Source organism: Hyperolius riggenbachi, chromosome 7 (genome assembly GCF_040937935.1).
Source record: "Hyperolius riggenbachi isolate aHypRig1 chromosome 7, aHypRig1.pri, whole genome shotgun sequence".
Taxonomy (NCBI): domain Eukaryota; kingdom Metazoa; phylum Chordata; class Amphibia; order Anura; family Hyperoliidae; genus Hyperolius; species Hyperolius riggenbachi.
In genome coordinates this window covers 23,722,995-23,739,442 of record NC_090652.1, presented here as the reverse complement: position 1 = coordinate 23,739,442, position 16,448 = coordinate 23,722,995, and the positions used below count along the sequence as shown (strand labels likewise).

Genomic DNA, 16,448 nt, shown 5'->3' with positions numbered 1-16,448 from the left:
GGAGCCCCAGGCATTCTTTTATTTAACAAACTATTAAAATAGGTAGTTTTTTTTTATTAATAAAAACACATTCTGGAAATGCCTCTGGGACATACACACGCTGTCTTCTTCTATTCCCTCTTAGGAAAGAAGCTTGGATAGGGATGCAAGTTCATACTGATGTGCTGTTCTCATAACTTTAAAGAGGAACTCCAGTGAAAATAATGTAGTAAAAAAAGTGCTTCATTTTTTACCATAATTATGTATAAATGATTTAGTCAGTGTTTGCTCATCGTAAAATCTTACCTCTCCCAGATTCACATTCTGACATGTATTACATGGTGACATTTTTACTGTGGGCAGGTTATGTAGCTGCTGCTAGCTGTTTTGGCTGTTAGAGACAGCTGTAAGCAGCTATTCCCTGTCTGTGAACATTGTTACATTGTGGCAGTTTGCCCAGAGTACCGCGGTACTCAGAGCTTCTTGTGGGAGGGGTTTCAGCACAAAATCAGTCATACAGCGCCCCCTGATGGTCTGTTTGTGAAAATCATTATATTTCTCAAGTAAAAAGGGGTATCAGCTACTGATTGGGATAAAGTTCAATTCTAGGTTGGAGTTTCTCTTTAAGCTCTCACTCTCTTGCCCATAATATGCAATCCACTTTTTCTCTTGCGTTTTCTCCTAGGTGATATTTTTACACATATTCCAAAAACAAATACGCATGGGCACCAGCTACTTTCTTGTTGTCATTTACTTGCAAGTGCAGCTTAGTATTGCAGCAGCTTAGTTATATCACATCACATGTTATACATCGCCCTTCCAGGTGGCATCACCCACAGAGACCAGCCGGTGATATTTTTGCACCTTGCAATAAAATGCATTTTAAGCCACCAGCAATCAAAAAAATACAATTTTGATCGTACTTTTTTCACCAACGTTTGCATACTTTCTCAATTGTAAAATGCTAAAAAGTTATTATTGTAAAGAGAATATAAAAAATATTTCCTAGGACACAACTCAGGAGAAAAAGTTTATTGCATATGGGCCTCTGTTTCCTATTTCTTATATTTGTGCATTGTTGTTTGTTAGATGGTTTAGAATCAAACTTTACAGTTCGTTCATCCTCAGTGCATGGGGACAGGAGAATACCTATAAGTTGTATTTAGAGATCATGTCCAATAAGACTGAAAGAAAAACAAAAATGCATATGAATAGCATTTAATTTGCATTAGAATGTACAGTACATTTATTTGCATAGGAATTCTTTTCATTTGCATTTGGTCAAAGCTACCCACTTACATTGGCTTGCAAAAGTATTCGGCCCCCTTGAAGTTTTCCACATTTTGTCACGTTACTGCCACAAACATGAATCAATTGTATTGGAATTCCATGTTAAAGACCAATACAAAGTGGTGTACACTTGAGAAGTGGAATGAAAATTATACATGATTCCAAACATTTTTTACAAATCAATAACTGCAAAGTGGGGTGTGCATAATTATTCAGCCCCCTTTGGTCTGAGTGCAGTCAGTTGCCCATAGACATTGCCTGATGAGTGCTAATGACTAAATAGAGTGTCCCTGTGTGTAATCTAATGTCAGTACAAATACAGCTGCTCTGTGACGGCCTCAGAGGTTGTCTAAGAGAATCTTTGGAGCAACAACACCATGAAGTCCAAAGAACTCACCAGACAGGTCAGGGATAAAGTTATTGAGAAATTTAAAGCAGGCTTAGGCTACAAAAAGATTTCCAAAGCCTTGAACATCCCACGGAGCACTGTTCAAGTGATCATTAAGAAATGGAAGGAGTATGGCACAACTGTAAACCTACCAAGACAAGGCCGTCCACCTAAACTCACAGGCTGAACAAGGAGAGCGCTGATCAGAAATCCAGTCAAGAGGCCCATGGTGACTCTGGAAGAGCTGCAGAGACCTACAGCTCAGGTGGGGGAATCTGTCCATAGGACAACTATTAGTCATGTACTGCACAAAGTTGGCTCTTATCGAAGAGTGGCAGGAAGAAAGCCATTGTTAACAGAAAAGCATAAGAAGTCCCGTTTGCAGTTTGCCACAAGCCATGTGGGGTACACAGCAAACATGTGGAAGAAGGTGCTCTGGTTGGATGAGTCCAAAATGGAACTTTTGGCCAAAATGCAAAACGCTATGTGTGGCAGAAAACTAACACTGCACATCACTGAGAACACACCATCCCCACTGTCAAATATGGTGGTGGCAGCATCATGCTCGGGGGGTGCTTCTCTTCAGCAGGGACATGGAAGCTGGTCAAAGTTGATGGGAAGATGGATGGAGCCAAATACAGGGCAATCTTGGAAGAAAACCTCTTGGAGCCTGCAAAAGACTTGAGACTGGGGTGGAGGTTCACCTTCCAGCAGGACAACGACCCTAAACATAAAGCCAAGGCAACAATGGAATGGTTTAAAACAAAACATATCCATGTGTTAGAATGGCCCAGTCAAAGTCCAGATTTAAATTCAATTGAGAATATGTGGCAAGATCTGAAAACTGCTGTTCACAAACGCTGTCCGTCTAATCTGACTGAGTTGGAGCTGTTTTGCAAAGAAGAATGGGCAAGGACCCTAAAAGACTGGCGGCTGTAATTGCAGCAAAAGGTGGTTCTACAAAGTATTGACTCAGGGGGCCGAATAATTACGCACACCCCACTTTGCAGTTATTGATTTGTAAAAAATGTTTGGAATCATGTATGATTTTCATTCCACTTCTCACGTGTACACCAGTTTGTGTTGGTCTTTCATGTGGAATTCCAATAAAATTGATTCATGTTTGTGGCAGTAATGTGACAAAATGTGGAAAACTTCTAGGGGGCCGAATACTTTTGCAAGCCACTGTATGTCAACAGAATCAGAAGCAAGATTACCTGACAACACAAATTACATAGTGATGGTCATATCTAGGAGAACTCATGGAGAAGCATGTGATTGATCATAAGTTAATAGGTCAAGTAATAGATATGAAAGTTTCTGATTTGATAGTTTTGAACATGTGCTAAAGCATGATGTGATCACAGCAGATTAGAGTTTTGAAAATCGATAAGCTGACCAAACAAATCACAGCCACACATTAGCACTTTTTGAGATTTAGGTTGGAAGCTATGTTGACCTACTTAGTCTTGCAAGCTGTGATAAAAATAACAGCTTTATAATCAAGAAGTTTGCTCTCATTCTTTCTCCTCTGCACTGCACAATAATCAATTACAAAGCCCAACTTCTGAAGGGCATTTACCACAAAGCTTTCATCATATCCAAAAACATGAAATGTCTCCCTCCCAGCCGTGATGTAAGATGCATTTAATACCCCAACTAGTATCAGATGGCCTCCGGGTCTCAGAAGCTTTGAGAATTTTTCCAGGTTTCTCATGTAATCCTCTTCATCTTTGCTGATGACATCCAAGATCCATAAACTGGTGACACAGTCGGCCAGAGGAAGCTCAACAGGATAAGTTATATTTTCATTTTCAAAGTCGCACGATATGACGTGACTGATGGCTGTCTTTAGTTGCTCATCTTTATCCTGAGTTTCGGCACTGAGGGAAAACAAAATAACAGAGGCTTTAAAAATGATCTTGTGATACAGCAGAATTAAAAGAAGTCAGTCGTGAACTGAACTTGATACTGCCCTATCGCATGCTCCCTGGATCTCATTTAAAGCAGACCCAAGGAAAAAAAAACAAAACAAAAACAGATACTTACCTATGAAAAGGGAAGCCTCTGGAACTTTTAGAGGCTTCCTGTGTCCTCCTGGAGACCATCGTTGCTGCCCAGGAACACCTTGAAAATCATGCACGCAAAAGCTTGGCCATGGATGAGCGGCTCCAGTTTACTGTGCAGGCCCGGCCATACTCGTGCAAGTGAAGTGTGGCTGCATTAATACATGAAGAGGAACGTTGGCATGTAAAATTTCTGACAAACTCTTGTTCTGGCATAGGTGCGGGCCACGAGAACATGGGATTCCTCCACAGCATCTTACCTCTTCTAATAATAACATAAGTATCTGTTTTGTTTGTTTGTTTTTTTAAGGGGGGAGGGGGTTAAATTGCCTTGGGCACACATTATGTCTCCTGTAGTGCTCGTTCATATCTAGGGCGTTTTCGCCCTTTTTTCAAGCAAAAAAGAAAGATGCGGTCCGCAACAAGTCTCTCCACAGTTTTGTAATTTATTTAGGACGTATCCTCACAGCAGTTAAAAAAGTACAAAGCTGACATGTTTCGGGCCATACAGCCCTTAATCCTAGCACATGCGATTTTCAAAAGCTCCCACAAAACGCTTGTGCAATTAATCCCTACGAGAAGGTTCATATCAGCGTGTATCGTTCGCTTTTGCGCTCTGCAAAGCGGTGCCTTTACCATTTTTGGGGCAATTTTAGTCTAATGGAAGGTATAAGAAGAGCGCAAACGCTCACAAAGTTGCTTTGTGTGGTGATTGCGTTCACGATTTGAATAAATACATTGTATTTATTATTTTCCGGGTCAAATAGTTAACTTCCTGACTTACGTGAATTAAAAAATCGCTCAGCAAAAGCGCTTTAGAAAAGTGCTTTAAAAACGCAGCGCACAGGCAAGCACTGGGAGGGGCAAAAAAAATCACGCACAAAATCGCAAAACGCTTGCGATTTTAGATGTGAACAGAGCCTATCACTCTGCTTCTTCAACTACCTAGCTCTTTTGCCTGAAATACAGGGTGGGCCATTTATATGGATACACCTTAATAAAATGGGAATGGTTAGCGATATTAACTTCCTGTTTGTGGCACATTAGTATATGTGAGGGGGGGAAACTTTTCAAGATGGGTGGTGACCATGGTGGCCATTTTGAAGTTGGCCTTTTTAAATCTAACTTTTGTTTTTTCAATAGGAAGAAGGTCATGTGACACATCAAACTTATTGGGAATTTCACAAGAAAAACAATGGTGTGCTTGGTTTTAACGTAACTTTATTCTTTCATGAGTTATTTACAAGTATCTCTTTGTTTACAGCCATTGACATGTCGCTGAGATTGACACGTGAGGAGCGGATAGAAATTGTGTTGCTGTCTGGTGAATGCAGTAACCGGGTCATTGCAGCAGATTTCCTACTAGACCACCCATCTCCCATGCTACAGTTAGCAAACTGCTTGCTAAGCTTCGTGAAACTGGTTCAGTGTTGGATTTGCCAAAATGTGGACACATGAAATCTGTCACTAATGAAGAAACATCAGTGGCTGTCCTGGCTTCATTCAGCAAGAGCCCACAGCGTAGCACTCGCCGCATGTCACTGGAGAGTGGCATTAGTCGAACATCCCTTTGGCGGATATTAGCTACTCACAAATGGCACCCTTAAACTCCAGCTACTGCAGCATCTCAACAAGGATGACGCAGATTGGCGCAATTAAATTTGCAGAATGGGAAAAACAAAAATGTGAACAGGACCCTCAGTTTACGCAGAAAATTTTGTTCAGTGATGAGGCAAACTTTTATGTGAATGGTGAAGTTAACAAACAAAACCACCGCTATTGGTCTGACACTAACCCACATTGGCCACACACAAGCAATAGAACACAGCAATACATGCATGCAGCTACATTTAAGTCATCAGCAGGTGCTCGTCAGCCAATCAGGATGCACTGTCATACACCCTTTGCCTGCCATACCACATCTAGCAGCCATTAGCATTCAGGTGGGAGGCTTCAGTTGGACGCAAATCGCAAGATTGCGTCCCTAGCAGGACCGCCCCGTGCAGGCATTCCTCCCACAGGGGTCCCTCCCTAAACAGGTGAGCGGTTAGGGAGGGACCCCTGTGGGAGGAATGCCTGCACGGGGCGGTCCTGCTAGCGACGCAATCTTGCGATTTGCGTCCAACTGAAGCCTCCCACCTGAATGCTAATGGCTGCTAGATGTGGTATGGCAGGTAAAGGGTGTATGACAGTGCATCCTGATTGGCTGACGAGCACCTACTGACGACTTAAATGTAGCTGCATGCATGTATTGCTGTGTTCTATTGCTTGTGTGTGTCGAATTTAGCATTCAGTATGGAGGCAGTGTTGGTGGGTTTTCTGGATGTGAGAGGTCCAGAGCCTGGGTGTGAGAGGTCCAGTCCCACCTGCACTCCCCTCCAGGTATCATGTATTGGCCTTGGGGCCCCGGCCAGTGAGAGAGGTCCGGGGCCCCTCACCATCGTGCGAACCAATCATGTGTTTTTAAACGTTTTTTTTACTAACCCACATTGGATAGATCCCTCCAAGACTGTTGGAACAAAAAAATTGATGGTATGGTGTGGTATATGGGGTACAAAGATAGTGGGGCCATTCTTCATTAATGGAAACCTCAAGGCCACTGGATATGCAAAATTTCTACATGATGATGTGTTTCCCTCTTTATGCACTTATGAAGCTGGCACGTTCCCTGAGTTTTTCCAGCAAGATGGTGCACCACCACATTATGGGTGTCAGGTCCAAGCATTCCTAGATGAACAGTTTCCTGGAAAGTGGATTGGTGATCGTGGGCCAGTTGAATGGCCCCCAAGGTCTCCCGATCTGACCCCCTTAGACTTTTATCTTTGGGGTCATCTGAAGGCAATTGTCTATGCTGTGAAGATACGAGATGTGCAGCACCTAAAACTACGGATACTGGAAGCCTGTGCTAGCATTTCTCCTGCGGTGTTGCTATCAGTGTGTGAAGAGTTGGAGAAGAGGGTTGCATTGACAATCCAACACAATGGGCAGCACATTGAACACATTTTGTAAGTGGTAAAACTTGTAAATAACTCATGAAAGAATAAAGTTACTTTAAAACCAAGCACACCATTGTCTGTCTTGTGAAATTCCCAATAAGTTTGATGTGTCACATGACCCTCTTACTGTTGAAAAAACAAAAGTTGGATTCAAAAAGGCCAACTTCAAATCGGCCACCAGGGTCACCACCCATTTTGAAAAGTTTCCCCCCTCACATATACTAATGTGCCACAAACAGGAAGTTAATAACACCAACCATTCCATTAAGGTGTATCCATATAAATGGCCCACCCTGTACTTTATGCTGTGGATGGACTCTGCTCCTTTCACATCTATCTCTGCTAAACTGAAGGAAGAAATGGGCATACAGTCCTCTCATCTCTCCATAGATTGCACCTCACCTCTTTCCCTCTAACTTGGCGGCATGGGCTGATGCGTGATTCCAAGTAAAAGCTCCAGTACGAGTGTCCTTCCATCTGCCTGTCTCCATGTTACATCTCTCATTGAGCTTCAGTATAATTAGGTCCTTAAATATATCACAAGCTGAATACAGATGATGAATGATGGGACCAAAGCTGAGATCAATCAAAACATCTCCTTTCACAAAACCTGCAGGGAAGTGATAAAAAAACACATTACATGCATTATAGCCAGGAAGTGGTTGAAGTATTTTTATGTATTTGGTATGTGGTCACTCAGGTTTTTAGCATTCCCTGGAGGGTTAAATCTATGCTCTGCCTCAAGTGGCACAATGCTGAGGTAAGTTGTCATTGCTAAACTCTAAACACATTTACATTTGACAAAGAAAAGAACATTGGATATATTACAGAGACAGTGCAACTAGAAAAGGCTGCAGTAATCCAGACCACATTAGAACAGGTATAGGAACTTATAGGATAGAAGAAATAAGGCTGATAATTTCTTTTTTTTCTCTTTAAAAACCCACCCAAACCCGCCGACATTAGCGGTTAACAGCAAAGCCCCTTTACATGCTAGAAACACCAAATTTGCCAGATATGTTAAGAAGAACAGTGGGGACAATTTTTTTTTCAAAAAGACCTTGTAGTTTTTGAGAAAATTGATTTTAAAGTTTCAAAGGAAAAAAGTATACATTTAAATGCGGTAAATACATTAACTGTCATTTACCAGATTTAAATGTCTACTTTTTTCCTTTGAAAACTTAAAATCGATTTTCTCAAAAACTATATGGTCTTTTTGAAAAAAATGTTTTCCTCTTGTTTCCACTGTTCTTCTTGAAGGATACCTGAAGTGACATGTGACTGTAACGATTGTGGAATTATCTCCGTGGTCAGCGCACAAAATGTGCGCTGTCACTGCGGAAGTCCTCTACAAGCGTATCAAATGATAGAACTAGTGATGGGCGAACACCTGGATGTTCGGGTTCGGGAAAGTTCGCCGAACATGGCCGAGATGTTCGGCATGTTCGGGCCGAACCCCGAACTTTCCGAACATCCAGCTTTTGGGGGCCATATGGGGTCGCAGGCATAAGGGGGGAGCATGCCCCGATCGCGGGGGGGGTCGGAAATTCCCCCCACCCCCTCCGCTAGCGCTCCCCCCTCTGCCCGCTTCCCCATTCAAAAGTTTAAGCAAAGTACCTGTAGTGGATGGCCTGGCAGTGGGCGGCACTGTGGAGTGAAGAGGAGGAGTCCGGAGAGTGACGAGTTGAGGGAGGCCGGGCAGCGGGCGTGAGGTCAGAGAAAGGGCGGAAGTACCACAAGGGTACTTCTGCTGAACCGCCCGCTGCCCGGCCTCCCTCAACTCGTCACTCTCCGGACTCCTCCTCCTCACTCCACAGTGCCGCCCACTGCCAGGCCATCCACTACAGGTACTTTGCTTAAACTTTTGAATGGGGAAGCGGGCAGAGGGGGGAGCGCTAGCGGAGGGGGTGGGGGGAATTTCCGACCCCCCCCGCGATCGGGACATGCTCCCCCCTTATGCCTGCGACCCCATAGGGGGGCAGTATTCGGCCGAACAGGGCCCTGTTCGGCCGAACAGGGGCCCTGTTCGGCCCTGTTCGGCGGCCATTAGAAGTTCGGGGCGAACCCGAACTTAAAAGGCCGAACACCATCAGGTGTTCGGCCGAACGCGAACATCACCCGAACAGGGTGATGTTCTGCAGAACCCGAACAGTGGCGAACACTGTTCGCCCAACACTAGATAGAACCCAGCTTTGGTGCAAAGCACCAGTAGAGGGGAATTCCAACCGGCAGATGGAGCTGTGGAGTGCAGAGGAATAAACCCTCTGCGCTGCCACAGATGCCAGATGGGAATTGTACGAATTTGCAACAATGCAGGGCAAGATAACCATCAGAGAGAGAGAGTGAGCACAGAGACAGAATGTATGTGTGTCCACCAATCTAGTCGCCACCCGGCGACAGTGAACACACAACAGCGGAAACAAAGCGGGAAAGCAATCGCAAGAGATGGCGATTGCAAACAGCGACACAAGACTGAATAAGAACAGAGATGGAATGTATGTGTGTCCACCAATCTAGTCGCCACCTGGCGACGGTGAACACACAACAACGGAAACAAAGCGGGAAACCAATCGCAAGAGATGACGATTGCTAATAGCGACACAAGACTGAATAAGCACAGAGATAGAATGTATGTGTTTCCACCAATCTAGTCGCCACCCAGTGACGGTGAACACACTACAACGGAAACGAAGTGGGAACGCATTTGCAAGAGTGGCGCTTGGCAATAGTGACACAAGACCGAATAAAGACAGAACACAAGTGTAGCAAGAAAGACACAGCAATAAACAACGATCAGAACGTTAAGGAAAATAACAAACGCTAGCTAAACGCGAACACCGCACTCATTCGCAACAGCGAACGTGTTTAAGACACGATCTCCATGCGTTAGGTGCCTAGAGATAAGCGTGCCACCCTAACTAACCAAAGTAACACAAACACGAAATAGAGAATGCGAACGCTTGCTAAACGGTTACCTCACCGAGCCTACAGCAAGCGTTCGTACTAGACCAGACAGACAGAAGGAGTAGCCAGTAGCAACCACAGCTCTGGCCTACACTCCCAGACAGAGTACAGAAGGAACCACCACTACTACCGCTAGAGCGGATGCGATCCAGACAGACAGAACGATTTCCTGTCGACCGCCGCTGGCGACAAGATAATCGCAACAGAAAGACAAGACAGAATAGGCAGTACAAATATACACTAGCTAACTGCACTAAATAGGAATGCAAGGAGCACTCCCCAAGAATTAACTACACTAAGATAGCAATGGCTGACACTCCAGGTGAGTTTAGCAGGAACAAACCTCTATGACCAGCAAGGCATTCTGTGAGCAAAAGGCATTTATAATGCAAGCCATCAAAGGAAGCAGCTAGGCAATTTGCATGACAAGTGTATGCAAATTCCTCAGCAGAGCAACTCTGAAACTTGCAAAGTGAAGACAGGTCTATTTTCCAGAGACCTGCAGCAGTCAGACCTAAAGAATGGACAAACAGCTGTCTGCCCGTGCAGACAGCTGAGCGGATCATTACAGTGACATGATGAGATAGACATGGGTATGTACAGTGCCAAGCACACAAATAAGTAGGCTTTGTTCCTTCTTTTCTTTCTCTGCCTGAAAGAGTTAAATATCAGGTATGTAAGTGGCTGACTCAGTCCTCACTAGGAAGTGACTACAGTGTGACCCTCACTGATAAGAACTTCCAACTATAAAACACCTTCCTAGCAGAAAATGGCTTCTGAGAGCAAGAAAGAGATGAAAAGGGTCAATAGTTCATAGCTTTTAGATCTGGCATACTTCAATGAATGTGTCATTGAGCAAAGAACAATAAAACAGTTAAAACTTAAAAAGTAGATTTAAACATAAAATAAAACTTTGGAATATCTTAAAAAGTCATTTTTAGGAGAGGGAAGATAAATACAATTGTTTATTTCATTAGTTTATTTTCGCCTCAGGTACCCTTTAACATATCTGGCAAATTTGGTGTTTCTAGCATGTAAGGGGCTTTGCTATTAACCGCTAAAGTCGGCGGGTTTTTAGTCATGAATACCGACTAGTGATCACGAGTCGGGTAACAAGTGCACTCACGAGTGCATTCGTGATCGGCATTTGCGATTGAGAGTCGATCACTAATGCCGATTACGACCTTGTGATTGCAAAAAAAAGAGCTTGTGATGAGCACCACTGGTCACAGTGCCATTTATAAATGGCGGTGGCTGGTAACTCCATCTGCTCATCCCTGCCATTTAGTGTATCCCATAGGACCCGGCAGTACACTGCAGCCAAGTCCCATAGCTATTAGCAGAGCAGCCAATGCAACTCTGCAAGTCACATGATAGCAGTGATAACATACCTCCCAACTTTTTGAGATGAGAAAGAGGGACACTTAAGCCACGCCCCTACCACACCCCTGTCACACCCCTAGTCACGCATACCATAAAGATTTCATAAGGAAAATATGTTGTTTTAGAATTCAAACCACACTGGTTCTTTCTATCCTGGTTTGGTTCATTTTCCTTCATATTAACATTATACAATTAGTAACAAATCAATTTAAAGGATGGGTATAAAGTTTAGCATCAATCAAACACATTGTTTAGTAGATAAATATATATATTTACATAGAAAGAGGGACAAAAACCTGAAAGAGAGACAAATGAGGAGGAAAGAGGGACAGAGGGACAGGGCTCCCAAAGAGGGACAGTTGGGAGCTATGGCTGATAACGTGATCACTGCCATCATCACAAATGGGCGGAGCTGCACGGACAGTGAGTCTGTGTGCCTCTCCTCCCAGTAATGTACTACAGGACCTGGCTCTACACTGTAGCCGGATCCCATAGCTAGAAGCAGAGCAGACACAAGATAGCAGTGATCATGTGATCACTGTAATCAACAAAGAGTAAATCTGCAGGCTGGGTAAGATCTGTTCTCTCTACAGAGAAAACAGATCAAAACTAGTTAGCAAAAAAAAAATCTTTATATAAAATAAGGTCTAAAAAACTGTTGTAGGTGTGGTTGTATAGTATAGTGTAGTATAGTGTACTGCAGTATAGTGTTGTGTAATATAGTGGAGTGTAGTATTGTGTATTAAAGTATAGTGCACTTTAGCATAGTGTAGTGTAGATTTGAATTATATTTTTTAATCTTTTGTGTGTATAGGTGGAGCATTAACTTATATAGTATATAGGTATGGTTTTATATACTGTAGCGGTGCATGACTATATATAGTTAGCGTATAGTGTAGTGTGATTATATGTATATAATTAGTATATAGTGTAGCATGATTGTATATAGTTTATAGTTAGTATATACTGTAGCATATTTACAGTTGTGCTCATAAGTTTACATCCCCTGGCAGAATTTATGATTTCTTAACCATTTTTTTCAGAGAATATGAATGATAACACAAAACCTTTTCTATCACTCATGGTTAGTCGTTGGCTGAAGCCATTTATTGTCAACCAACAGTGTTTACACGTTTTAAATCATAATCATGACACAAACTACGCAAATGACCCTAAGATGTGGTCATTTTGGGGAATATTCAGGGTCCTTTTACATTGGTCCTTATTAATATTTGGTATCCCCAGAGAATGAGTTTTTAAAGAGAATCTGTATTCTAAAATTCTTACAATAAAAAGCATACCATTCTATTCATTATGTTCTCCTGGGCCCCTCTGTGCTGTTTCTGCCCCTCCCTGCTGCAATCCTGGCTTGTAATTGCCATATTTATCCAGTGTTTACAAACAAAAGACATAGCAAGTGATACTCTGAGAGGAGCTCCGTGTGTGAGTCATACAGAGTGTGCAGGGGGCCTGGAGAGGGTGTGTATAGCTTCTATCCAATCACAAGCAGCACAGCACATTCCTGCCTGACTGCCTCAACCCGACAGAGGAGAGAAGATTAGATCATATAACAGAGATAATACAGCCACTGTGCAACTAGGAAAGGCTGCAGTTAGACAGAGCACATTAGAACAGGTATAGGAACTTATAGGATAGAAGAAATAAGGCTCAACATTTTGTTACAGAGTCTCTTTAAATTAAACCCCATTCTTCCAATAAAAATTGAGAAAAGACCAGAGGGTCAAATCCCTAATTATATCCCTTGTCGAATACATTGGGGGGTCTAGTTCTCTAGATGGGGTCATTTTGGGGGGATATATTTAACAGTCTTGGTCTATTTGGTTTGCACTGCTATAAATAAGGTATGGTGCTAAAAACTATGCTTTGAATGTTCAGGCCATAAAAATGCTAAATTCTCTCCATTGATTGAATTCTTGCACAAGGCAGAAGGAAAACATAGAGAAATCCACCCTGTATGTATTTAGAGAGTTTAGCCTGTCTAATTCCCCTCATCTGTGACTAATCACAAGTTGTAGTTTGATCCCTCAGCTGTTTTAGCTCCTGCCATGGCAGAGAAGTAACTGGTAAATACAGGATGTTAACAATATGTCTACTTCCATGAAAGCAGGAAGCAGATTTATTGCAGGATTTGTATCAGCTGTAACAAATAAATGTTCTCTTTAAAGTGACACAAAAGCAAAAAAAAATCTTATGATATAATGAATTGTATGTGTACTATGGATAATGACATGAACATTTGTAGCAAATAAAAGAGTCTCATATTTTTATTTTCAGTTATATAGCTTCTTTTTATAACATTGCATCATTCTCTAATATTTCCAGTTTACACACCACACTCTGCATTTTAAACTATGATGATGACCCTTTGAACTTCCCTGCAGTAATACCTTATCTGAAGCTGCCTCTCACTATTTCTTTGATTTATAAGTGCTTCAGAATATAGTATACTGTCTCCGATCCAAGTTGGGTCAGAGAGCTCAGAGAAGCTCTTTTGCATACATAAAAACTGACGTTTCTTAACTCTTCCTGTCCTTGAAACAATATGAGACTCGTTTCTTTTCTATTGATGCTCTATTTCTTAGCTGTACTACACGTACAATGCATTATTCCATATGTTTATTTTCACTTCAGATTTCCTTTAAAGAGAACCAGAGATGAAGCAACCTCATGTATCTTACCTTATAAATCAGTGGGAACATGACAGTAAACACCTAATCTGCTCTTTGTTTCATTGTTCTCTGATTAATCTGACTGTTATCACCTCTGATAAGAATCCCCGACTGAGCACTCAGCCTAGCTTTACTATGGAAAGATTATAGCTGAGTCTGTCTTCTCTGGTGTCTTTTCAAGCCCAAGCCTGCCCCCTTGTGGCTCTGCTATAATGACTCAGCTATAATTATTCCCTGCAAAGCCAGACTGAATGGTCAGTCCAGGATTCTTATCACAGCTGCTAACAGACACTTTTAGCAGTGAGGATGAAACAGAGAGCATGGTAAGTGTTTTCTCTAATGTTCTTACTGATATATATGGTAAAATACACAAGGGTGCTTCGTCTCTGGTTCCCTTTAAAGGGAAGGTTCACGGACATGTTTTAAAAAATAAAAATACTAATCCAATTACCTCCCGGTCTTCTCCGGTGGCTTACCCGACCTGGCCAGGCCGGCTTCCAGGTCGGGCTTCTCCTTGCGCTCCAACATGCGTCACACACGGTCGCACTGACATCATCGGACGTCCTCCAGGCTGTACTGCGCAGGCGCAGTAGTTCTGCGCCTGCTCTGTATAGTCCGTAGGACATCCGATGACATCAGCGCGACCGCATGAGATGCACGTTGGAGCGCAAGGAGAAGCCCGACCAGGAAGCCGGCCTGGCCAGAAGACCAGGAGCCTCCGGAGCGGTGTCGAGGGCACGTCCTGCCTGCCACGGGCTGGAGGAAGCCCCAGGTAAGTGGATTAGTATTTTTATTTTTTTAAACATGTCCGTGAACCTTCCCTTTTAAGGTTACTATGCGGTTGCTTATCTTATAGAGCAGAGAGGGAGTTCTGAGTTCAGGTCCCCTTTAACTGTATATATCACACACGGAACACCGGCTGTTATGTACATACCAGAGCTGAACACGTAATGGTAATTCATCATAGGGAACTTCAAAGAATCTTCTGCAAAGACCATGTCTTGCTTGTTCGAGAAATACCTGTCAAGGAGAGCTCTAGAATCAAAGTCATCATGTTTATGGTAGAGTTTCTTTGGTCCGCAATCCATCCTGGAAGGAACTTCTGCACTTTGGCTTTTCATTCAGCTATGGTTATTTGTCTATGATGTTCAGTTTATAGACATGCTATAGATCCAGGTTGTTAATCCTATGGCCATGTGATTCAATATTTATACATAACTGTTACAACCACGAGTCAGTCACATTGACTGCGCTGTCTGAGCTGTGATTAATGATCTGTCTCATGCTGCAAAGTAAATGATTTCAAATTCATGATTTAAAATTAATGTATTTTCCAAATTTGTGCATTCTAGGCAAAGGATCAACTTTACAAAAAAAAAAAAAAAACTAAAATAAAGTTTTACATTTGCTACACAATGGGGGAAGAGGAGATCAAGGAGATATAAAACTTAGTTGAAATCAACTAAAATGAAAATAAGATGTGGCTTACCTCGGACAACACTGGCTTATGCAATAAAATAAATTGTATTATGCATTGGCAAGGCATTTCATGGATCTGTATCCACTTCCTCGGGAATATTGAAGTGCTGGTATTAAAAAAACAGTTGAGCACAGAACGCCTCCTCTACTTGATTACATTTGCTTGTGTTTTTAAAGGACAACAATCACAAAACATTTTAAGATTGCTCCCAGAGTATAATGCACTATAAATTATGTTTTTCCCATGCTGCTGTCCCTTAGAGTAGGTAGTGAAAATCAGACAGATCTGACAGGTTTTGGACTCCTCGTGGGTATTCTCAGGTATCTCTTTATTTACAAAAGCACTTACGGAGTGGCAATTGGTCGGTTAAGCTGCCAAAATAACATGCAAACGAGAAGGGAAGCTGGCCAACATCTTGGTATAGATTCAATGCTTTTGTAAACAATAAAGGTAACACTGTCAATCCCCCACAAGGAGATGGACTAATCCAAAATATGTCAGATCTGTCAGCTGTTTACTAGCTACTGCAAGTGACAGCAACATAGGGAAAAATACATTTATAGTGCATGTTACTCTGGAAGAAATGTGCATTTTACATGTATAAATTTAATTATTTATGTGTAGAAATAAGGCTCAGCTCAAGGGAAAAAATACATAGCTTTGGATAATTTGAAATATAGTTTGACACTCCTTTTAGGTCACACTGTTGTCTGTCCCATTTGGTCCTCCAACACCAGATGTTGAGACACCAAAGGATGCACCAAACCCCGCTGTCACCACCACCAACACAACTACCACCACCACCCTCCTTTTCCTGAGCTATGATAATTACTCCAAGACAGGTATGACCATCATTACTCTTGGAAAGATACTCATTTATGCATGGATGTGTCAATTTGTTTTAACGGTATCGAAACAAGTGTTCTAAAATGACAATGTACAAATAATGTCTAAGTAGCTGTGTAAACATTTTCCTACTTTTCATGTTAGATATCAAAGGCAAAAGCTATAATTCATTGTGTGTAGATTTTCAAATGTTTCATTTACAGAGGTGAATCTCTGTTTCAATATTACACTGTTTTTTTGCATCTTAGACTGCAGAGTTACAGTATATGAAAAGCTGTGGTGTCAGATTTCACGCATTATTACAAATGTTTATGTTGCACATAAGATACATTTCCTCTGCTCTCTGCAGACAGCTCAGTCAGAGAG

At 42.2% G+C, this 16,448-nt stretch overlaps 1 protein-coding gene across 1 annotated transcript; it reads right to left on the bottom strand.

The window, feature by feature from the left end:
• Positions 1-3,104: 3,104 nt before the first annotated feature.
• Positions 3,105-14,822, bottom strand: LOC137525414 (indolethylamine N-methyltransferase-like). Its single transcript, XM_068246492.1, has 3 exons — positions 14,691-14,822; positions 7,122-7,329; positions 3,105-3,540 (listed from the first exon to the last, which is right to left on the bottom strand). The coding sequence occupies exons 1-3, from the start codon at positions 14,752-14,754 to the stop codon at positions 3,117-3,119; spliced, it is 696 nt and encodes a 231-aa protein (XP_068102593.1). The 5' UTR covers positions 14,755-14,822; the 3' UTR covers positions 3,105-3,116.
• Between the last annotated feature and the right edge of the window lie 1,626 nt (positions 14,823-16,448).